The sequence below is a fragment of the Zalophus californianus genome, chromosome 3, assembly GCF_009762305.2.
Source record: "Zalophus californianus isolate mZalCal1 chromosome 3, mZalCal1.pri.v2, whole genome shotgun sequence".
In the NCBI taxonomy this organism is placed as follows: Eukaryota; Metazoa; Chordata; class Mammalia; order Carnivora; family Otariidae; genus Zalophus; species Zalophus californianus.
Window position 1 is genome coordinate 14,889,067 of NC_045597.1, and position 25,310 is coordinate 14,914,376.

The window sequence follows — 25,310 nt, forward strand, 5'->3', positions numbered from 1 at the left end:
ATATATATATAATAAAAGCCTTAGGAAAAGCAGGGTGAACTCCTATTAACGTTAACTCACTGGGTTTAACGTTCCTTTGTACAGAATTATGATGCTTTCTGTTTTACGTAACACCAAAACACCCGTGAAATTCTGGTTTCTAAAAAATTATCTCTCACCAACTTTTAAAGTAAGTACATTAATCTTTTTATTATAGAATGGTTCAGTGTTTGAATAGTAAATTCTTTATATCATTGTAAGTTCACATAATTTCAGAATGAGTCTTGAAATTACTATTTTTAATCAATTTTTAAAACTTTGATATTCACTATTCTTTTATCTAAAGAAAAATTCTGTGCTGTTTTTATTTAAAGAGTGTTTAAAGGGACAGAAAGAGATGGTTTATTTTAAACTAAACTCAAAATCAGAAAGATTAGTGGTATTTCATGATAATATAATTAAATAAAATTTGGCAATGAAAGATATGCACAGATTGTCAATAAAAAGACTTAGATTCTGTCATAATTTTACAAAGATAGGCTGGAACAGTAGTATCTGGAGAATATGAACACTGTACCGTAGGAAATAGTTTGATAGTCCTGAGAATAAAGAGGCTCTTTTATCTTTGTGCAGCACGGTGATTGCTGTGGTGGTGGTTCGGGTACTACATTTAAAATGAGGCATTTTATCTTGGGAAGTTTTCAGATGGTCAACCACTGTTACCCTTTACTCAGCCTCACACGCCTGCCACCAAGTGTACCATGTGTCTCCCTATTCTCATGACAGATTCATCAAATTTCATGTAAGTTAGGCTCTCATTCAGTAGCAGTTCAAAGGAGTTCTCTTTTTCTAATCCAAAACCAGTGGTAAAAGTAGAAATAAGGCTAGCCAGCCATGTTTTTATTCCTATTGCAAGCACATTGCTAAGTGCTTTACCTACATTATTTAGTTGCTCTTCATAAAGTTCTATTCCCAGAAAACCGAGACTCAGAAATTACATAACCGGCCTATACAGCTGGAAGGTATCCAAGCCCACCCTTAGGTTCAGAGACTAACTAGAAGGACTCACAGAACTAAGAATAGCCATTATACTCCCAGTTACAGTTTATTACAGCAAAACAATACAGATTAAAATGAGTAAGGCAAAGAGATGCATATGCATAGGGCAGGGGAGACCGGACCAAGAGCTTCCAGCTGTCCTGTCCCGTTGGAGTTGGCGGACAGAGCTTATCTCTCCCAGTAAATGTAACAATACACATGGAGGGTTGCCAGTTAGGGAAGCTCACTCAGACTTTGGTGTCCAGACTTTTTACTGGGGGTTGGCCACATAGACCCACCTAACTGTCACAGTGGCTGACCTTCACCTACAGCCCCCCAGAGGTTGAGCTGATACCTTGTGGCTCAGAGTCCCAGCTGTAAGTCGCATTGTTAGCATAGACTATTTGGTGTGGCCCAAGGCAGGACAGGGCAAGGGTAGAGTTTACCTCCCAGGAGTGCAGGGCAAAGGGCCCAACCTTTCTTTGAACAAGATTTGTCCTGGAAAGCCCAGGCTTGAGATCAAACAGCTAATTAGGAACATAGCTGAGATCTGATCCCAAGCATCCTGCCCTCAAAGCCCAGGTGCTTAACCCTATGTCACAGCCTCTCCCACCACCACCACCAAGGGTGCCACCTCGCGTGCTCATTTAGCAGAAGACAAACAACTGAAAAAGAACCTATAAATACAAACAAGAAGTCATACTAGTTTGTTACCAAATTTTTGATGTTATCCTACTAGGCAAACACTACATGCTGGGATTATTTCTACATAAACTGAGCTACTACAATCTGAAGATTCTCTTAGCAGGCAGTGATACCATTCAGTAGAAATATATGCTGTGCCTGCATAAAGTTCTTGTTCTACCACATGGCCAAAAGTAATAGCATATCTGAAATAATATTTTTCTTCTTTTGGGAATTTCATTCCTTTCCCTCAAAATGTTTATCTTTTTGAAACTTTTCAGTGAAGTACAATGTGTACAAATCATAAGTGTGCAGCTTTGATGAATTTTTACAAAGTTAAAACACCTATGTAAACCAGCAGTCCTAAACAGAAATTACTAGTACCCTAGATCCTTTCCTTCAGTTTTCAAAACATCTCTCTTCCTTCAAATCTTTGATGAATTATAACTACTTAGGGAATAATCCTTTCCTGACTGCACAGTCTGAAGTTACAGTCCCTTCTGATTTTTCACTCTGCTTTCCTCCCCTTTTTACTTTTCCCCTAGCACTATGTGCTATAGATGACTTACTCTTTCATTTATTTTCTACCTACCACCTCTAAAATGTAAGCCTTATGAGGGCCATGATTTTATATTTGTTTTGTTCACTTCTGTATCCCTAGGCCCTAAAATAGTGCCTAGCACCTAGTGCATGCTCAGTAAAAATATTAATGCATATTTGCTGATTAGAGAGCTTTTCTGCTTTCTCCTAATATATATTTTTAGTTTTGAAATCAAAACAATGATTCTCAGCAACCATTCTAGCCATAATTGCAGCGTTTCAATTCACAGATAAAACCAGTGCTTACACTAAAGAACGTAATTTAAATCTACACTGCTCTTACAAAAGCAGGAAGAAAATTAAACTAGGTGTATAACCAGCAACAAGCTACAAATGAGAACTGAGGAGGAAAAGGCGAATTCTCTGCTAACCAATCTCCCTCCCTACCCCCACCTTTACCACTCTCCCTCTCGGTTATGAACCAAACTTAGCCAACAGTGCATTTCATTAACTGCTCTGCTTTAAATAGAATAAGATACTCTAAGTCTGTAAGACTATGAACCAAATACCAAACATCCAGAACCACAATGACTACCCTGTATTTTTAATTCTTGAATTAAATAGGTTATAAATCTCAAACATGAAACTCACGTAGAAAACCTAATTTATCAATTTACAACTCATTTTGTGGGTTTTTGCACTCCCTCTTCCTATTGTGTCTGTCTGAGCAGCCAGCATGTTGACATATACACGAACTGTGTGATACATCGGTGTTCCAAGATCCAGACGCTTTTGCTTGTATAGTCAGGCTTTCTCAAGTCAAACGTTGGTAGTAAAAACTAGGGGAACATTTTTTTTACTTGCTATTCAATATGGTGTACCTATTTTTTAATGTCAGTAGATTATATAGTTTCATGTATACTTGTATTTTTGTATTTGTCAGCGTTTCCGTATTCCTCATTAATAGGTATAAGTTGTAGAAGTAGTTTAGGCATTTTCCCAAGTCATTTGTAACAATTTATAGTAAACTCTGCTTTTTAAAATGTTAATTTTTTTCTCTAAAACAAAACTACTTTCTCTTCCTTGAACATATTCTTTGACTTGTGTGTATGTGTATGTTTTTAGGAGGTCATTCCTCACATGGCTGAGGAGTATGGATTCCAGTATGAACTAGTGCAGTATAGATGGCCCAGCTGGCTTCATCAGCAGACTGAAAAACAGAGGATTATTTGGGGTTACAAAATTCTTTTCCTCGATGTCCTTTTTCCTCTAGCAGTGGACAAAATCATTTTTGTTGATGCTGACCAGGTAATAAGATTAACTGTTGTTTTTAGTAGTACTTACACTTTTTCTGCACTTCTGTTTGAGTGTAGGGACTCAACTGATATTGCTGGTGTTCATTATTATCTTTGTTGCCATGCTACATAAAAATATACAACATACATGAGGAAAGCGTCTTTAAAAAAAAAAAAAGTCAGAATTCCAGGGGAAAATGAAATGTTGTATTGCAAGAAGTACCATTCACTATTTAGGACATTGCCGTTTTCTCTCTGAAATAGTAGTTTTTTAATTTTGATAATTAAAAAATAAGTACTGATACTAGTCACAGTAAAAGTAGTTGTCTGAGTTCCTATGAATATGAGCTGCTTATTTAAAATGAGCTATTTCTTCTTGCTGAAAAAATTAACGATTACAGACATCTTTCCTTCCTCCCACGGTATTCATGGGCATTAGCCAAATCCTCCTCATTCTACCACTTAAGGGGAAAAAAAGTCCCAAATTTGGCCCCCAAAAGCCATTATAATACTCAGCTTTCAAAATTTATATATCTAAAAATTATGACTTTTCCCCTTCCCTCCCTTACATGCCTTTGTAATCATTAATGGGGAAAAATATTTGAAAAATACACAGAATTTTTAAGAACAGTAAAATGTAAATAGTAACATTCTATAAATTAAGTGTACAAGTTAGTACAATTTCTATTTAGGACAAAAAGTATATTTTTCAAATCCTATATTAGGATTTACTTATATTGTAAATTTTTATTATTTTTGTAGTATTTTCCAAAGTGATAAATATGAATCATTATAATTAAAAACTAAGAAAACAGGCAAATGTGGGTAATGAACTAGGCACTTCCAAACATACCATCTAACATAAAATATATTTCTCCTATCTTCCCGCAACTTACACAGTGATACTTTCCAGCAGGCCTGAATCTGTTCAAAAATGCTCCTGGGTGGCGCAGTTGGTTGAGCATCCAACTCTTGGTTTCAGCTCAGGTCATGCTTTCAGGGTCATGGGATCGAGCCCTGCATCAGGCTCAGCACGGAGTTTGCTTGGGATTCTTTCCCTCCCCCTCTGCCCTTTCCCCTGTTGTGCTCGCTCTCTCTCTAAAATAAATAAAATCTAAAAAAAAAAAAAAAACTTACTGTTATTTCATTAAAGCCATTGAGGGTAACCAAGAGGGTTTTCTTTATCATTCAGACTAATATTTGCCAATATTACAATAATAGAGATTTATCATAAAATGATTTTGAATTATTCATCTATATCTTGATAAACTAAGAGTGATGTACTTGTGAAATATTTCATTTCTTCCCAAAATACATTTTGTTTAAACTATCTTGATTAAAGTGGTTTAATAAGGGGCCCCTGGGTGGCTCTGACTTCAGCTCAGGTCATGATCTCAGGATCCTGGGATCAAGCTCTGTGTAGGTCTCTGCACTTGGCAAGGAGTCTGCTTGTTCCTCTCCCTTTCTGCCCCTCCCCCACTCATTCTCTCTCTGTCAAATAAAATCTTTAAAAAAAAAAAGTAAAATGACATAAACTATTCTTATTAATGAGTAAGACCACTGTTGTATAGACTAGGCATATACATTTTAGGTTTCTTTTCATCTTTTTTTTTTTTAAAGATTTTATTTTATTAGAGAGAGAGAGAGAGAGAGCACAAGCAGGGGGAGGGGCAGAGAGAGAAGCAGACTCCCCGCTGAGCAGGGAGCCCAACTCGGGGCTCTATCCCTGGACTCCGGGATCATGACCTGGGCTGAAGGCAGACGCTTAACCACCTGAGCCACCCAGGCGCCCCGGTTTCTTTTCACCTGTAAGAACAAGAGAAAAAGGAACTTAGTAAACTCCCTACCACTTGAAAGAGCTGTGAGAAAAACACAATTCTCTTTATTTCTACAATCAGGTGATGATTTGAGATTCACATAAAAAGGGCTTTTTATATTATAACAACATAATATTATTTTATAGTCTTCATCAGAGAAACTATTTTAATTATTTAGATTGTGAGACATGACCTAAAAGAACTTCGAGATTTCGATCTGGGTGGAGCACCTTATGGGTATACTCCATTTTGTGATAGCCGCACTGAAATGGATGGATATCGTTTCTGGAAAAAAGGATACTGGGCATCACATCTTTTAAGAAGGAAATACCATATCAGGTAAGAAAATTTATATTCTTACTTTTTAGTAACTAAATAACTTACTGGATCACAATACTCAGTTTTCTTAGAAATCAGACAGTAATGGCAACCAGTTAGTGTTTATGGCATGCCAGTCACTCTTACAAGACTTTACATGTATTAACTCATAAAATCTCTATGACAACCTTTTGAGATACTGTTATCCGGATACCATTTAACAGATGTGGAAACCACAGCATGAAGCATTCATGTGAGTTTCCCAGGCTTGCACGGTTAGTGCATAGCTGAGCCAGCAGTTAAACCCAAGTAATAGGACTCAAGTGAGAGGCTCCTCACCACTACAGAATCAACTGGTTTGTTATGTAACAAAATGAGCATACTGTCTTCAAAACTGTTGTTTTGTAGAGCCATGACTTTCATGGTATCTTGGAAAAACTTGAGGTGACTCTACAAGGATATGAATCCTAAAGTATTATAAACAACTTCAGACCCCTCGGAAACAGTGTGGACATGGGGAGAAAACTTTTGAAAGGATCCATTATTATTAGACCTGGGGAGATCTAAGTCAGTCCCATTACTGGGGACCGTCACTGGGGGGAAGTAAAAATACATGAACAACATGGGCCACCACAGACTCTTCACTTTTGCAGCGCCTTGTATGTGGTGGATCTCAAGAAGTTCAGGAGAATTGCAGCAGGAGACAGGCTCCGGGGCCAGTACCAAGCTCTCAGTCAAGATCCAAACAGCCTTTCAAACCTCGATCAGGTAGGTATAATGTTCATAGACTCGTTTTCAGTACCTGGATCCAGACTGCTCCAGGTCCCTGCTGGTAGACTTCAAAATCTGACATTTTCAGCCGCTTTCTCCCCTTGGTACAGTTTTGTATTAGACATCTCAGCTGTCTCGACTTACATATAATTTTTCACTTTCAGCTCAACATTTTCAAAACTAACCATATTTTATCTTCACTTTTCCATCCTTAGGCCTCTTCCTCCCACCACATGCCCTGGCTCACTTCCTGTACCTTTTTCTTACTCACTTCCATCATCAGTTAAATATGTCTCTGTCTCCGATCTTTAAGACAGACTCCCTTTGTCCTGCATCCCACCTGGCTACTGCCTTATATTTTGTTTTACCTAATAGATAAACACCTTTTTTCTCCATATCCGACTAGTTTCCAGAGTCACTTAACCTAATGAACCTCCCAGAATTATGGGGATAACAAACACAGCTTCCCCAAGCGGGTCACTGGGCATGTGGATGAGCAGGACCACTTCTACTTTGCTCCCTTGGACCCATGTCATTCTTCCATGTGGTGACACAGCACCATATAGTGGTTGGTGATTTAGAATATAATGCTGCACCCCACTCTTGCAGGGTATTGTCTCCAAAAATCATTCTATTGCTTTGTCAGGCCAGCAGCTTCTGGGTGGTGTAGTATGAGATGGGACCATGGGATCTCTTGGTCATGTGCCCTCTGCCAGGCTTCCTTTCCTTGCTATCAAGTAGGTCTGTTGGTCTACTGCAATACTAAATGGAATCCTCTCTCAGTGGGATAGCTCTACAAGCCCTTGGATAATGGTGCTAAGTCTCTGCGAGCAGGAAAGACAAACCCATACACAAAATATCTGTATATTTCAATTCAGAAGAATCTATCGTTCCTAGTTAGTTAGAAAGAGTCCAATCTAGTCAGCAACTTAAAAGACACAAACTACCAAAATGCACTCAAAATGAAATAGTCTGAATAGTCCTATGTCAGTTGAGGAAACTGAGTTTAGTTTAAATCTCCATGCCCAGATACCTTCATTAGTGAATTCTACCAAACATTAAAGAAATAATACCAATTCTACTCATTCTACAAAGCTAAAATTCCCTTGACTTTAAGACCATACAAAGACATTACAAGAAAGGAAAATTATAGACGAACATCCCACATGAACAGATGTAAAAATCCTTAATAAAATCTCAGGAAACCAAATCCAGCAATATATAAAAAAGACCCTATATCATAACTAAATGGACTTTATCCCTGGGTTCGTTCCATTATAGAATACCAGTCAGTGTAATTCACTATATTGACAAAAAAAAAAAAAAAAGAAAGAAAAACCACATGATCAGCTTAATACAAAAGAGCATTTGATATATTCCAATATCCATTCCTAATAAAAACTCTCAGCAAACTAGGACAAGAAGGGAACTTCCTCAGCCTGATCAAGGACACCTATGAGGGGGGCGCCTGGGTGGCTTAGTTGGTTGAGCATCTAACTCTTAGTTTTGGCTCAGGTCATGATCTCGCAGTCGTGGGATTGAGCCCCACATTAGGCTCCATGCTCAGTGCAGAGTCTGCTTCAGATTCTTTCTCCCTCTCCTTCTGCTTTTCCCCCCTATTGTGCTCGCTGTTTCTCTCTCTCTCTCAAATAAATAAATCTTAAAAAAGAAGACACCTATGAAAAACCTATAGCTAACATACTTAATGGTGAAATACTGAATACTCTCCCCTTAAGATCAGGAACAAAGAAAAGATATCTACTCATCATTTCTATTCAGCCTGTAGTAGAGGTACTAGATAGTATAGCAAGGCAAGAATAAAAGGCATTGGATTGGCAAGGAATAAGTAAATTTTTTTCAGACCGCAGAATCATCTATGTAGAAAATCCTCTATAATCTACTAAAAAGTTACATGGAGTCAATAAGTATATTTAGTAGTACTGCAGATAAAAGATCAATATATGAAAATCAGTTCTGTATTTCTATTTACTAGCAACAGTTGGAAATTGAAACTAAAAAGACGATACTATTTCTAATAGCATTTTTAAAATTACGTTCATATAGAAATGCAGTAGACCCGAAATAGCCAAAACAGCTTTGAAGAAGAACAGAGTTTGAAGACTTGTTTTGCCTGATTTCAAGACTTGATATAAAGCACTGTAATCAAAACGGTGTGGTTTGGTGTAAAAATAGATAATTCTAATCCATAAATAGGAATAGAGATTCCAGAAATAACCCACACATGTGAACAGTTGACTTTTGACAGAGGTGTGAAGGCAGTGCAGTAGAGAAAGGACAGCCTTCTAAACAAATGGTGCTGGAAGAATTAGACATCCACGTACAAGACAAACACTCCCATCCATAACACATGCCACATGGAAAAACTACCTCAAAACACATCATAGATCTAAAGATAAAGTGTAAAACTATAAAACTTTTATTTTTTTATTTTTTTTAAAGATTTTATTTATTTATTTGAGAGAGAGAGAGAGAGAGAGAAACAGCATGAGAGGGGAAAGGGTCAGAGGGAGAAGCAGGCTCCCTGCTGAGCCGGGAGCCCGATGTGGGACTCGATCCCAGGACTCCGGGATCATGACCTGAACCGAAGGCAGTCGCTTAACCAACTGAGCCACCCAGGCGCCCAAAACTATAAAACTTTTAGAAGACAGGAGAAAATAAATCTCTGTGGCCTTTGTTTATGCAGATGCTTTCTAGACCCATTAAAAGTATGATTCACATAAGAAAATAATTGACAAATATATAAAAGACCTCTTAAAACTTCTTAATAAGGGGCACCTGGGTGGCTCAGTTGTTAAACGTCTGCCTTTGGCTCAGGTCATGATCCCAGGGTCCTGGGATCGAGCCCCACATCGGGCTCCCTGCTCAGTGGGAAGCCTGCTTCTCCCTCTCCCACTCCCCCTGCTTGTGTTCCCTCTCTCGCTGTGTCTCTCTCTGTCAAATAAATAAATAAAATCTTAAAAAAAAAAACTCATTAATAAGAAAACGATCTCATTTAAAAGAATCAGATTTTAACAGACCCTTCACCAAAGATGATGACCAAGTGGCAATAAGTCCATGGAAAGATGCTGAAGATCGTTAGTCATTAGGGAAATGAGAATTAAAACTACAATGAACTGTTCCACACACTATTAGAATGTTTGATATTAAAAAGACTGACCACACTAAGTGTTGACAAGGATGCAGAGCAACTAGAACTTATATACACTGCTGATGAGCAGGTAAAATGCTGTAGCCATTTTGGAAAACAGTTGGCAGTTTCTTATGAATTTGAATTTACACCTACCCTATGACCAGTCACTCTACTTCAAGGGAAATAAAAGCTTATGTCTATACAAAGATTTGTGCATGAATAGTTGTAAGCAGCTTTATTTGGAAAATCCAAATCCTCCAACAATCCTATATTCATTATCTATCACTCCCTAACGGCTTACCAGAAAACATAACCGCTTGCAATAACACAATTTCGGTGGGCCAGGAATCTGGGCCTGACGTAGCTGGCGTTCTACTCCACAGTCTCTCACGAGGCTGGAATCATTGTGGACCCGGGGATGGCCATCTCCTCCCAAGACTTGACTGGGCTCGGTCACATACGTGCTTGTAGGCAGCACTCCGAGCTCTCTTGCCACTTAGGAGGCTCATCTGCCTTAGAAAATTTCTTTAACTCAGGTGCCAGCAGTCTTTGCTTAGAAAGCCCGGAGCATGAAGGGATGTGAGAATCCCTGGAACATTGTTTCCTAACAGGGAAATGAAGGGTCACCTCCAAATCTGGAGGGTGTGGTGGTGGCTGACAGCAATGGCAAGAGCAGGCCCGGTGCGGGTGACCAGTTGCACTGCTTTGGGGCAGGCAGAGGCAGGGAGGCTGTCCGTTTGGGGCTGTAGGGTGGTGGGTGTCTGGGCTTCCCGCTGTATCCCTGACACCTGGGGTGATGTCCAGGACAGCTGTGGGTGTAGTTCTAGTGCAGAGGTTCATCATGACACAAGATGATTGGGTCATATTAAGTATTTAATAGCCTAAAAATTGGTACCTTAGATCTGTGAATGTGTTTTTGAACCTGTTTTTAATCTAATTGACATCATCAACCTTGTTCCCTCTGACTAATTTCTGTACCCCCTCGTTTAAATCATGTTTCCATAGGATCTTCCCAATAATATGATTTACCAAGTCGCCATTAAGTCTCTTCCTCAAGACTGGTTGTGGTGTGAAACGTGGTGTGATGATGACTCCAAACAGAGAGCCAAAACCATTGATCTGGTGAGTGTGTGTGCTGTCCTCTGCGTGCAGGCAGGTGTGAACGTGTTCCAATAGAATCGTTTCTCTCTTATAGACAGAATGGCACCCCTGTGGCACCCGGCTGCTTCATCTGTTATGTACTATTCTGTTTACTTAGGTCGGCCAAGTACGGGGCTGTGTCAGGGGCCTCCAGGACCACCCCCAGCTTTGAGGAATCATTAGGAGGATTCCCAGGACTCAGGATATTGTCCTGCTCATGGCTGTGCTGTATTCCAGGGGCTACAAATCCATGTCCACAGAGGGAAGAGGTGTATGGGGCAAAGTGCAGAGCAAGCCAGGTGCAAGCTTCCAAGGGCCCTCTCCCTGTGCAGTCACACAGGAGCAGCTTAACCCCGTAAGCTGTGAGGAATTCCACAACACTGGTGAGGTGTTGTGTCCCAGGGCAGCTGGTTTGGAACCCAGGGCCCAGGATTCCTACGGGGGGCTACTCGCACGAGCACTCCTCTTGCCTGTCGCATTGACCAAGCACTTAATACGTAAAAACACTGAAAATTCCCAACATCCAAAAGGAAAGCAGGTTCAGCATAAACCACGGGGTTGTCAGGGTTTAGGCACTGTGAGCCAGTCTTACCAGGGATGGTGGGAACCCTGCTGATACCCAAGTACTCAGACGCCAGTCAGGGGTCATCCTTGCAAGCAGGCCTTTCGAAGGACCCGATCTCGGGCTTGCTGCGTTACTCTTTTCGGCACTTTTCAGGGGCTTCTGAAAGAAAGGCCAGGAGCTGCCTGAAGTGTTCATGGATTAACTATCATCTTAATATATAACCAGTTTGGTTCCCCTGCCAATATTTTTCCCAAATGAAGACAACCGAAATAATTCTGTGTCTACTAAATTATCCTATACATGTCTGTTTTTCTTCCTTGTGAGAATTTTTTTTTATTTTAATTTTAAGTAGATTATGCTACACAGTGTAAGTCTCCTAAACGTGAAATAGTTCAAACTAATTTATTGTCCAGCTGTCTCAAAGTCACATTCCAATACTTTATTGTCTTTAGTAGTTACGAGATGTTGTCATTCTTTTTCTGACCATCTTGTTTTTTGTGCTAATTTAAGTTTTAAATAATTATTTACAGGATCTTCAGTAAAAAATAAGCTGTCAAAATATTAGCATGAACAAAAAAAGGACAATAAAATAGACATTTTTCTAGGTATGTGTAGAAATGTATAGAAAAAAAAGTAGCATGCCGGTATGTTAGGTTGCAGTCAAAGGTGATAGAATGTAGCAGAAACAAGTAAGATGGCACTGTTAAGAAGAAAGCAAGGGAATGTTCTAAAGCGAGGTCAAGAACATAACTGAATGAAACTCCTAAGAGATTGTTAAGGTTGTGCTGGGATATAAAAGGTTGTGACTCGTACATTAGGGACGGAAGGTCTCCTTGGGATCTCTAATACTTAGAGATAGCATGAGCTAACTATGACAAACCCCAAATTTCAGTCGTTTCTCACTCACCTGAATACAGATCTAAGTGAGTATTCTGTCAGTGAGTAGCTTCCCTGTCCATCATGACTCAGGGACCAGCCTCCATCCACCTGGGGCTACTTCATCCTCTGAGGTCCTGTCATCATCTATGTCTATCTGGAGCTGATCTGTCCAGGATGGCGGCCACTTGCCACATGTGTCCATTCAGCACTTAAAATGTTGCTAGTCTGAACTGGGATGTGCTGTAAAGTATAAGATACCAGATTTTGAAGACTTGGTACAATAATAAGAAAGTAAAAATATCTCATATTACTAACTTTTATATTTATTACGTATCGACTGATAATTTGGACATACTTGGTTAAATAAAATACGGTATTAAAATTTATTTCACCTGTTCCTTTTATATGTGGCTACTGGAAAATTAAAGATGACATATGTAGTTTCCATCATATTTCTGTTGTCTGGAGGGGAGGTAAGAAGTGTGAGGAATGCTTCCTGACTCCTAAAAACCGTGGCCCCTTGGGTGGGAATTGGTTGTGTGGCCACATCTAGATGTCAGAGGAGCTGAGAAATGGCATTCCCAGATGGGCTACTTCCTAGTGATGGGTCTACATAGAGAAAAGGTGGCGTAAATTTTGGTGGACAGCTAGCCATCCCTCCCATTGAGAGAACATGCTAATTTGGGCCAGCTTCTTAGAGAAAAAGTTAAGGGAGTGCAGAAAAATCCCAAGGAAATGGCCTAATGAAGAGAAGAAAGCATGATTAATGGTATTGAAGGTGAGAAGGAGAGCATTTATGAATGTCATGATACTGTCTCAGCTCCATTTCAATAATCAGGTTTCTCAACCTGGGCATTATTTACATTTAGGACCGTATAATCCGTAATTGTGGGGACCGTCCTGCGCTTTGTAGGATGTTTGGCAGCATCCCTGGCCTTACCCACTAGATGGCAGTATCACCCCACCCCCACCCCACCCCGAGTAGTGACACCCAAAATGTGTCCAGACCTTGTCAGAGCTCCCTTGAGGGGCATATAGCCCTGTTTAAGTACCACTGATAGAGATTATAGGGGAAAAAAATTATAGCACAAAAAAAAAAATAAGGAAAACATAGTATTTTTAACAGTTTCTGACACAAAATGAAAGAAAATATTTCCATTATCTTCACTTTATAGAACATATTGTCTGTAACGTTAATTTCTGCAAAGAAAATCCTCTTTTCCCACTTACTTCAGGAATATATTACTATCGAAAAAGTCCATAATGAACTGAAAATATTTGGTGAGGAAAGGATCAAGATAACAGGTTCATGGCTCATAACCAATAGCTTTCCCACAAGGAATTAAGGAGAAAGCAAGCTGTGGCAACTATAAGAGAATGTCACATAGAGCGAGCTTCGAGATGCACCCTCTCTGAATGCCTTGTAGAGAGCGAAGGCGAGGCTTGTGGAACTTGGGGATGTTCGTGCTCCTCCCACCGTCCTTCATGTCTCAGTCAGTGGCATCTCCATTCTTCACATGGCTCCAGCCAAACACTCTGGGGGCACCTGTGACCTCTCTCCTCACAACTCCCATGCAGCCCATTAGCAGACCCTTGTCAGCTGTACTGTCCCCTACATCCAGAATCAGATCCTTCTCCTATGATACATTTTGCCTTTTAACCTTTTAACCTTTTATTTTCCCAAGGAACTCCATAGTAGGACCAATTGCTCACTGAGTAGTTTAAATGGATCCTGTGTCAGTGGAACCTTGGAGATTATCTACCTCCTCTATGATGAAGCACTAGACCCCCCCCCTCACACACACACATATAACACACATGGACATATAGGTGAAATGTATGGATCTCACTACTAGAAAGAGTGGAGTTGGAACTGTGACTGAGGATCTGAATCCACTGGTTTCCCACTGTGTCTGTCAGATAGACTAGTTAATACTTTTAGACATGAGATTTATAAACTCTGAATTTTCACATCTATCAATATTTTGACAAATGAGTTCCAGTTAACTGATTTTTTTTTCTAGTTAACTGATTTTTAATATCATCACAGTTGCTAATTAGAACAGAGGCATAAGAAGGGGAATGAATGTTTTTCCTAAAGAAACTCAAGGAATTTCTAAAGGCTAACAAAATACTTTTGTCTGTTGAAAACATAAAGCATATAAACCAGACTTTAGTCCAAAGAAAAGATAAGAAAATATTTATTAATGTAGTCTCCTGTGGTCTTTTACAAATGGTCATATAATTAGATCTTTTGTCAAAACAGTTTGCAGAATTGTTTGACAAACTGTTAACCATCAGAATGTTTTTAATTAATTTTTGTTTAAATTTCTGATTGAGGCGTTTGCATTAAACACTTTTTGCTTACATAAAGTATGATTTGTCATTTCACTTTATCCTTTCCCTGTTAAACTAATTTTAGTACTTTAAATATTTAGTACTTAGGACTCAGCTTTTTACAAAATGTGTTTTGTTTGCTCTCAAGCGTCTCCTTTATGTTTTCTGAACAATGGTCAGTCAGTCCTTCCTTCCCTCTTCCCTCCCTCCCTCCCTTCCTTCTTTCCTTAATTGAAGTATAATTAACATACAAGGATAATAGTTTTTCATTAACAAAACTTTATTTAAACTTTTAGTGCAATAATCCCAAAACAAAAGAACCCAAGCTAAAAGCTGCTGCGAGGATTGTCCCAGAATGGGTGGAGTATGACACTGAGATCCGACAACTGTTAGATCATCTTGAGAACAAGAAGAAAAATGCAAGTAAGTCATCATTCTGCGGTGGTGTATGAACCATGTGTTGCCTTAACTGAGATTATAATAGATTACAAACTCATTTCTTGGTGAATTTATTAAATGTAAATGTAAATTAGATCAGAATTTAAGAAATTTGTGACATTATTAAGGATTTCCTTTTTGTATGGACTAAGCTCCCAAATTAAAAACATGGATAGAGAATCTCTTCCCCCATGGATAGAACTTCAGTTCATGTCACCACAGATCCGGGTGCTGTGGCATTAGCTTCCTGACACAAGTGGTAAAAAATAAAAGTAGAAAAAATGTTTGTCTTTAAGATTACATCAAATTTCCCAAATGGTAAAATCCAAGCCCTGGGATTTAGTAAAAGACTTACATAGTAACTAGAAATATTACCTCCTATCTCCTAAACTAATCTCCTACAGAATAGGGATTTCCTGTGTGTTCCTGATTCTCGCAGCCTTAGTCAGGGCTGGAGCGTGACAGATTCGACGTGCTTCCATTTCCAAGATTAAACTGTGGTTACCTGAGCATTTCATCACTCAGCATAAACCTTCAACAAATAAGTGTTGAATATGCCTTTAAAGCTGATATAAACTTCTTGATTGCCTCGTAATTCTTCCCTCATCAGTGCCTAGTTCTCTGTTTTTCTTTACTCTTTTTTAAAAATAGCACTGAGCTCTAGTCCGTGTTAGAGACTTTCACAGGTTATATTAATCCTTAACAATAATTCTTTCCAGTGGTTCAGAATAAAATTCTTAATTTCCTCAGCTTTATTTTTTCAAGAAGTTCAAATGTTAAATATAAACATAAAAATGTTATAAATAAACTTTCTCACATAAGCATGAAATTGTGTTTCGTCTTGACTTTCTGTATTCCTTAACAAAACTACTGTGGTTATTTTCTGAGAAGGTCAGTATTTAAAACACACTCATGGGGTTGCCTGGGTGGCTCAGTCCTTAAGCGTCTGCCTTTGGCTCAGGTCATGATCCCAGGGTCCTGGGATCGAGCCCCACATCGGGCTCCCTGCTCGGCGGGAAGCCTGCTTCTCCCTCTCCCGCTCCCCCTGCTTGTGTTCCCTCTCTCGCTGTCTCTGTCAAAAAATAAATAAAATCTTCTTAAAAAAATAAAACACACTCATGTATTTTTAATTAATAAATTAAATAATTTAAGACACCATTTCAATGCAGAAGAAGATTCTGTAAGTGGTGTGATGTAACTGTTTTGAAGGCAAAGAGATGAGAAGGGAGAGAAAAGGAAAAAAGTAAAAGGAAGAGAAAAATGAAATTTTACATAATTACCTCAAAAAATTTTAATGCACAGAACATGAGATGAAATGTTTCTCTTATCCTATTAGAAAGAGTTAAAGGATTAATAATATCCAGTGTTAGCAAGGGTAATGACAAGTGAGCATTCTCATGTACTCGTACATTCAGTAGCTGTATAAATTAAGGAAATACTGCAGTATGTATAAAAATTTAAAATATGTGTGCCCTTTGACTCTGCAATTCACTTTAACAAATTTACATTTAAAAAAGAGAAATGACAGGGTGCTTGGGTGGCTCAGTCGGTTAGGCCGACTCTTAATTTCAGCTCAGGTCATGATGTCAGGGCCGCAGGATCAAGCCCCACATAGGGCTCCATGCTCAGCGAGGAGTCTGCTTGAGATTCTCTCTCCTCCTCTCCCTCTGCCCCTCCCCCCACACACAGATTCTCTCTCTCTCTCTCTCTCTCTCTCTCTCTCTCTCTCTCTCACTGAAATAAATCTTTAAAAAAAATGATATATGTATACACATGATTGTTACCATTGTTTTTAGTGAGATAGAATTAATTTATCCAATGGGGCACCTGGGTGGCTCAGTTGGTTAAGCATCCAACTCTTGATCTACTCAGCTCAGGTCTTGATCTCAGGGTCATGAGTTCAAGCCCTGTGTTGGGCTCCATGCTGGGCATGGAGCCTACTTTAAAAAAAGAAATAAGAAATAATTTATCCATTAATAGACTATTGATTATATAAACATCATTACATACAAACAATGAACTATAGCATAGCCTTTCAAGAGAATTGAGATAAATGTGTTTTGCTGACAGAATATTTTGTTAAAAATATAGAGTAATATTTGTAATATGATTGACCCCATCGTAAAGAAAAATGGCATGTTTGTATATGTTTATGTATATATTTGTATAAAAATAAGTTTTATGAAAGATTGTTGAATTTTTTACTTAATTTTGAATTACAAATGTAAGGTATGTTATAAACATTAAAACAACATGGAAGTATATAGGATAAAGTTGGAAGACCTCTTTTACTCAAACACAAAGAGGCAATCATTTTTAAGGCTATGGTATATATTTTATAACTTTTGCATTTCTCTTATTGCAAGCTATATTAGTTTTCTGGGGTTGCTCTAACACAGTACCACAGACTAGGTGGCTTAAACAAAAGAAATTATTTGTCTCACGGTTCTGGTAACTTGAAGTCCAAGATCCAGGTGTCATTAGGGTTGGTTCCTTTTGAGGGCAGTGAGGGAGGACCTGTCCCAAGTCGTCTTGACTTGTAGGTGGCCATTTTCTCTCTGGCTCCCTTTACCTTGTCTTCTCTATATATGTCTGCAGATTTCCTCATTCAACAAGGACACCAGTCATGTTGGATTAGGGTGTACCCTAATGGCGTCATTTTAACTTCATTACCTCTGTAAAGACTCTATTTCCAAATAAGGTCACATTCTGAAGTCCTGCAAGTTAGGATTCCACCATATGAATTTTGGAGGGAAACAGTTCAACTCCTAACCTCAATGGAGTTGAGGCTGTTATCATGTTTAAGGGCCATTTGTAATTTCTTCTGTTTTCCAACTGTGTATTCTTTTCCTTTGCTCATTTTTTTCTAGAGGATTGTTGTCCAACACTGGAAAAAAATGAGTGATGTTTATTCCAGAGATTTGTGTTACCACCTTTATCGTATACTAAATTCCTGTATTATTTATCTCTCATTTGACACATTTTTTTATCCTGTTCCATTGATCTCTGTCTATACATGTACCTATTTCACATTTCTTTAATTATTGAATATAGCATGTTTTAATGCTGAGTAGGGCTTCTCTCCCCCCATTGCTATTTTGTTGTTGTTTTCCGGGTACTCCTATTCGTTTTTCCATATAAGCTTTAGAATCATCTTATCTAGGTCAGAATTTTTCAGGGTTTTTTTGGGGGGTGAGGGGCTGGAGGGAAGATTACATTAAATTTATTAATTAGGTTAGGGACTATTGACATCTTCATGAAAACTGTTCTTCCCATTTAAGAACATGTTGCATCATTCTTTATGTTCAGGTTCAGTTTTATGTTTGTCAAGAATCATAACATTTTAATCATCTAAGCTTTATACATATCTTTTTAAGCTTGTTCCTAGGTATTTCATCTTTTTGTTACTATTTATGAATGGGATTTTCTCTTACAATGTATCTTCTTACTGGTGGTTACTTGTACATAGAAAGACTATTTTCTGCATATGAATTTTTATTTCTGTGATCATACTGAATTCTCATTTATAGTAATATTTAAGTTGATTCTCTTGATTTTTTTCCCTCCCAAGATTATCTGCAAACAAAAATGGTTTCTCCTCTTCGTTTCTAATCGTTATACCTCACGTTGCTTTTTCTCGTCTAATCACTTTGGCTGACATTGCTAATATGATGTTAAATAACAGTAGTGCACTAGGCCTCTTTCTCACTTTGCCTGGCCAACCTTCTGTGTTTCCCTATTAAGTAAGATAATAGCTTTGGACTACAAAAATTTATCATGTTGAGGAAATAGCCATTGATTTCTATTTTAATAAATGTTTTTATCAGTAACGGGTTGTATTTAGCACAATATATAAACTAACTAGAATTTGAAAAGAATAAAAAGAATGGGTTGCATTTGATTGGCTGCTTCTTCAACAGAAATAGAGGTGACTATCTGGTTTTTATATTTGATTTATTAATATGTCAAACTATATTAATATATTTCCTAATACTGAATCATCCCTGTGTTCCAGGATTAAACTCAGCTTGGTCATGACCTATTATTCTTTATTTTTCCTTTTTTTAAGTTGAGATATAATTAACAGATAAAACGTTATATTAGTTTTAGGTGTATAACATGATTTATTATTGGTATGTATTGCAAAATGATCACAATAAGTCTAATATTCATTACACAGTTATAAATTTTTTCTTGTGATGAAAACTTTAAAAGTCTCTCTTAGCAACTTTCAAATATATAATACAGTATTGTTAAATACAGTCACCACACTGTTCATTATATCTCTATGACATTTATTTTATAACTAGAAGTTTGTGCCTTTTGACCCCCTAACCTATTTTGCCCATCCCCCACCCCCTCTGACAACCACTGATCTAGTCTCTGTATCTGTGAGCTCAGTGTTGTTTTATTTCAGATTCCACATATAAGCAAGATCATAGAGTATTTGTTTTTCTTTCTGACTTCATTCACTTAGCATAATGTCCTCAAGATCCATTCGTGCTTTTGCAAATGGCAGGATTTCCTTCTTTTATGGCCAAATAATATTTCACTTTATACACACACAAACACACACACACACACACCCCACTTTCCTTATCCATTCATTCATACATCAATGGACACTTAGGTTGTTTCCATGTCTTGGGTATTATAAATAGTGCTGCAATGACCATGAGGACATAGATACCTTTTCAGGTTACTGTTTTTGTTTCCTTTGGATAAATACCCAGAGGTAAAATTCTGGATTATATGGTAGTTCTTTTTGTAATTTTTTGGGGGGGAACTACCATATGTTTCCCATAGTGGCTATACCAATTTACATTTCCCTCAGCAGCGCACAAGGGTTCTCCTTGTTCTCTCCACATCCTTGCTAACACTTGTTGTTTCTTGTCTTTTTGATAATAGCCATTCTAACAGGTACAAGATGGTATCTTATTGTGGTTTTGATTTTCATCTCCCTGATGATTAGTGATGTTGACCTGTTGGCCATTTACATATCATCTTTGGAAAAATGTCTCTTCAGAGCCTCTGTCCATTTTCTTAATTGGATTGACTGGTTTTTTGCTATTGAGTTGTATGAGTTCTTTATATAGTTTGGATATTAACCCCTTATCAGATATATGATTTGCAAATATTTTTTCCTATGCCATAGGTTGCCTTTTCATTTTGTTGATGGTTTCTTTGCTATGCAGAAGCTTTTTAGTTTCATGTAGTCCTACTTGTTTACTTTTGCTTGCTTTTGCTGCCTTTGCTTTTGGTGGCAAATTCAAAAAATATTGCCAACACTGATCTCAAGATGCTTGCTGTCTATGTTTTGTCCTGGAGTTTTATGGTTTCAGATCTTACCGTTTGATCCATTTTGAGTTAATCTTTGTGTATGGTGTAAGAATGGAGCAAAGTTTCATTCTTTTGCATGCGGCTGTCCAGTTTTCCCAATACCATTTATTGAAGAGACTATACTTTCCCCATTGCATAGTCTTGGTTCCTTTGTTATAAATTAATTGACAATATTTGTATGACTTTATTTTTGGCCCTCCATTCTATTCCAGTGAACTGTATGTCTGTTTTTATGCCAGTGACAAACCGTTTTGATTACTATAGCTTTGTGATATAGTTTTAAATCGGGGAGCCTGATGCCTCCAGCTTTGTTCTTTCTCAAGATTGCTTTGGCTATTTGGGGTCTTTTGTGGTTCTTTATAAGTTTTAAGATTGTTTGTTCTATTTCTGTGAAAAATGGTGTTGGAATTTTGATACGGGTTGCACTGATCCTGTAGATTGCTTAGGATAGTAGGGACATTTTAATAATAATGATCCTTCCAGTCCATAATCGTGGAGTATCTTTCCATTTATTTGTGTCTTTATCAGTATCTCCTAGTCTTCAATGTACAGGTCTTTCACCTCCTTGGTTAAATTTATTCCTAGGTATTGTATTATTTTTGATGCAATTGTAAATAGATTACTTTCTTAATTTTTCTTTCTTATAGTTTGGTATTACTGTACAAAAAACACAACAGAGTTCTGTATATTGATTTTGTGTCCTGCCACTTTACTGAATTCATTTATTAGTTTTAACAGTTTTTTGGTGGAATCTTTAGGGTTTCCTATATATAATATCATGTCATCTGCAAATAGCGACAGTTTACTTCTTTTCAACTTGGATGCCCTTTTTTCTTCCCTAATTGCTATGGCTAGTACTTCCAATACTATGTTGAGTAAAAGTGGCGTGGGTAGGCATTCTTACGTTGTTCATGATCTCAGGGGGAAAACTTTTAGCTTTTTGCCATTGAGTATGATGTTATCTGTGGACTTGTCATATATGGCCTTTATTATGTTGAGGTAGAGTCCCCTCTATATCCACTTAGTTTTTATCATAAATGGATGTTGAGTTTTTTCAAATGTTTCTTCTGCATCCATTGAGATGATCATATTTGTATCCTTCATTTTGTTGATGTGGTGTGTCATGTTGATTGATTTGTGGATGTGGAGCCATCCTTGCATCTCTAGAAAAAAATCCCACTTGATTATGGTGTGTGATCCTTTTAATGTATTGTTAAATTTGGTTTGCTAATACTTTGTTGAGGATTTTTCCATCTTTGTTTATCAGGAATATTGGTCCGTAATTTTCTTTTCTTGTAGTGTCTGGTTTGGGGATCAAGTTAATGCTGGCCTTATAAAATGAGTTCAGATGTGTTCCTTCCTTATCTATTGTTTGGAAAAGTTTAAGAAGGATTGGTATTAATTATTCCTTAAATGTTTGGTAGAATTCACCAGTGAAGCCATCTGGTCCTGGACTTTTGTTTCTCAGGAGGTTTTGATTACTCATTCAGTCTCCTTACTAGTAATTGGTTTGTTTAGGTATTCTGTTTCTTCATGAACCAGTATATTCATGGTAAGTTGTATGTTTTTAGGAATTTATTCATTTCTTCTAGGTTGTCCCAGTTCCTTGGTGTATGATTGTTCATAGTAGTCTCTTACAGTCCTTTGTATTTCTGTAGTTATATTTTCTTTTTATATTTCCTAATTTTCTCCTCTGTTCAGGGGATTTTTTTTTTTTTTTTTACTTCTATTGATTTTTTTTTTTTTGAAGGGGGCGATCCCATCTTAATTTTTGCAGATCTTTTTCTCTGCTGCCTTTGAATTTCAGTTTCTTCTTGTTTTATGGTTTCATCGAATTTCATTTTCAGAATAATCTGGAAAGTATTAGAATTATCTTAAGTACCTCTTTGGTTCTCTTTGTTACCTTTATTTCTTTTGGGTATGTTGATTGTTCATTTGGTCCTTTTTTCTTTTGCTATTGGTCTTCCTCAAATGCCTGGAGATCCTCGGCTATTTTTATATTTTTAAGAATAAAAGATTAAATTGATCAATACAGAGAGCTGGCAAGCGTTTCCTCTGTCTAAAAATGTCTGTTTTTCCAATAGGCTTCTTCCCCGAGTGGGAGGGTTAATCAATAGCTCTAGGTACATCAGCATGTGCAGAACTGACAGACTTCTCTGGATGTACGGGCATGGAACAGATAAAGTCCATGCTACACACCAGCCTGGCCAAAAGCCAAAATGAGGGCATTTTATTCAATAGCATTGACACTCATATGAAAAGCAATCTCTGTCTCTAAGTAGATTGTTCAATTTTTTTTTTTTCAAAAATCATCTTCTACTTTTTGTCTTGGAATAAACAGCCTGACCAGCTCTCTGTGAAATGCATGGACAGAATGAGAGTGGGAAGCCGAGAGGCACAGATTTTCCTGACAGTGTTTCAGTTATTGCTTCACCTTCTCACTCACGTCCCACCAGTGTTTGCTGTTAAGAGGTTCTCCTCTGTCGGGAAAATCAACTCCTCTTCCCAGCCGTATGCTCTTGTATCAGCTACAGGTTCTGTCTTCAGTTTTTAGAAATTCATTCATAACTCTGCTCCAAAGATGTTTCATAACCACTTCCCCCATTCTCATTGTTACTCCCTTTTATATTTCTTTATTATCTCTCAAATGGAATTTAGTGAAGAGAGAAACATAGTCTAACATCTCGAATTGTAGAAGAGGATGCATCTGAATTGTACTTTAATACATTTCTGCCTGAAAATGTCATTTTAAATATGTTAGTTTTAAAACCAGCATGTGACAGCTCAGTGATGCAGAAGAAGAAATCATTTTGGTGTCTAAGAGTCTTCGCTAGTACTGATCCTCACATTTGTGTCAACTTCTGTCAGTGTTTGAGTGCCCTTGTCTCTCCCATCTCAGAAGAGGACCACATATGGCTTCTGCTCTGTTGTTCCATTATGTTAACCATAGGCTCTCTGTACATGGTGAGTAACCTATCGGTATTTTTCAAGGCTTCCATTGCCAGGTAGGGTGCTAGGCTATAGAGATAACAGAGATAAAAAAGATGTGGTCCTTGCCCTCCTAGACCCATGAGAACTCCCCTCTAAGTGGTAAAATGTAAGTGCTTGTGATACAATCTAATAAGTACCATAATGTACAAAGAACTAATCTCATTTCACATAAGGAAGCAAATAGGTACTAAACAAATGAAAGGATCCTCAGCACCTATGCTGCTTTTTCTGTATCTCTTAATTTGGTGAGATTTATGCTAATAAGCTAATTTGATATTTAAGATTTCAATAACTAAATAAATTTTCCTCCTCTACAGTTTTGACTCATGATGAGCTCTAGCAGTGGCTTCTAGGAGAAGAGGAAAGTATGACAAGAAATCTGCCACCTGCTGGGGAAGTGTGGAACTACTGCTAAGACTTCTGGAACTTTCATTAAAGATCAGCGACATATTCTTCAATTTAAATAATATTAATTATTTAAAAATACATGTATTGAATAAGTTTAAGTTATATAAAAAACGGCCATCGACTATTTAAAACTAGATTATTTCTTTTTCTTTATTGCTTGAAACACTGGGTTTTCACCCATTAAAGCGATACTTTGCCACATTGCCCAGTAGAAGAACATAACTGACTAGCTGGTCCTCATTGGGATTTATCAGACCATCTACGTCTGTGTTATTCCCTCTTTGTGCATCCATATTTCTTTAATCGCAAAATGCATTTAAAATTAGAGAAACCTCTTGTGTTTTTTTCTTCTAAGAAAGAAAAAGGACTCATGGTTACCTCTGAACAATAAAAAAAATTTAAACCCATTTATAACTTGCTTTAAAATGAGAGAAGTGTGATACTATACTATAATCGTTTACTTATCTTAAGTGATATGATACAATTCTGAGCTGTATTTGTATTAATGTTTCTAATTTTTATTTCACAAAATTATATGCATGGGCTTATGAGGTATGTATGCTTTTAAAAGAAGGAGTATAAAAAGAAGTATCAAGTAGTCACTTTTATAGAAACTAAGTTAAGCATATGAAGTTTGTTTTCTTGCTATGTATTAATAATAGATGAATAGAAATAGTCAATGTTCAAAAACTATCCCCCATTCTAGAATCTGGATCTTGGGAATGGAAGAGACCTCAGGGTCACTTGAACCCCATCCCCTGAAGAAGCTGATTCGATGGGCGGGACTGCGCACGGGCAATCGTGATTGTGTACGGAGCGCCCCCTATGACCTGCTGCCGAGTGCGCTGTGGGAAATGTCTCACAGAGGTTGGCCCCAGCCACGGCGGCACGCCCCCTCCCGGGCCCCGTCCACTGGAGCCGGGGACACCTGGGAGCCCTGCCAGGCCACAGGGAGCAGTCTGCTCCAGGAGACAGGCAGGTCCATCTGAGCTCCACAGTGAGCCAGAGCTATCTACTGGGGTCTCTCTCGTTCCTGGAGCTCTTTGGAACGGGGCTAGCCCTCTGTTCGGCAGCACAGCCCATAGAGTATTTGAAAATAGCCTCCCTGTTCCCAGCTGCTTCCTTCATTCCTAGTGAGAAGTCACAAGAGCCCTCCCTCTCCTGGTCACTCTCCCTTTGTCACTTGTTCCCCTCTCTGGTAAAATGGAGTGTTCCAGGTGTGGCCTGCCCTGATGGAACTAGATTATTCCTGTGAGTGAGTTCCAAGGATCCTCAAGGATGCTGTGGGAAGGCTGGAGTGGTAACTTAGCCTGGGGTGGCCAGCTCCGTGGTGCTGACTCCTCCATTGTCTGGGCTTGTGGAGAGGTAAGAGACTCTCTAAGCTTCTTGTGTAGACCCAGTCAACTGAGGCGTGCCATGGGGTTTGGGGCAGAATCCCCACCTGATGGTAAGATGGCCCTGTGCTTTCCTTTACTGTCAGCTCAATTTCACTTCCATAAGAATCTTGTGGGGAGAAGGATCGGCTAGCCAAAGGCACCTGATTCCCGTGCTCGGGACTAGCTACCATCTCCAGTATGCCAGACTTCCTATTTCATGGACTATAAGCTAAAATTGCAGAA

General features: G+C 38.2%; 1 protein-coding gene across 3 annotated transcripts in view; it reads left to right on the plus strand.

Annotated features, from left to right (window-relative positions):
* UGGT2 (UDP-glucose glycoprotein glucosyltransferase 2) overlaps positions 1–23,825 on the plus strand; it is a 170,348-nt gene extending 146,523 nt beyond the window's left edge. For all 3 annotated transcript variants that reach the window (XM_027588084.1, XM_027588085.1, XM_027588086.1), the window contains 7 exons: positions 85–169; positions 3,367–3,549; positions 5,532–5,692; positions 6,325–6,439; positions 10,599–10,715; positions 14,811–14,937; positions 23,601–23,825. In XM_027588084.1, coding sequence (XP_027443885.1) covers positions 85–169; positions 3,367–3,549; positions 5,532–5,692; positions 6,325–6,439; positions 10,599–10,715; positions 14,811–14,937; positions 23,601–23,623 — 811 coding nt within the window. In that variant the 3' untranslated portion in view covers positions 23,624–23,825. The remainder of the gene's footprint in view (positions 1–84; positions 170–3,366; positions 3,550–5,531; positions 5,693–6,324; positions 6,440–10,598; positions 10,716–14,810; positions 14,938–23,600) is intronic.
* The last annotated feature ends 1,485 nt before the right edge of the window (positions 23,826–25,310 follow it).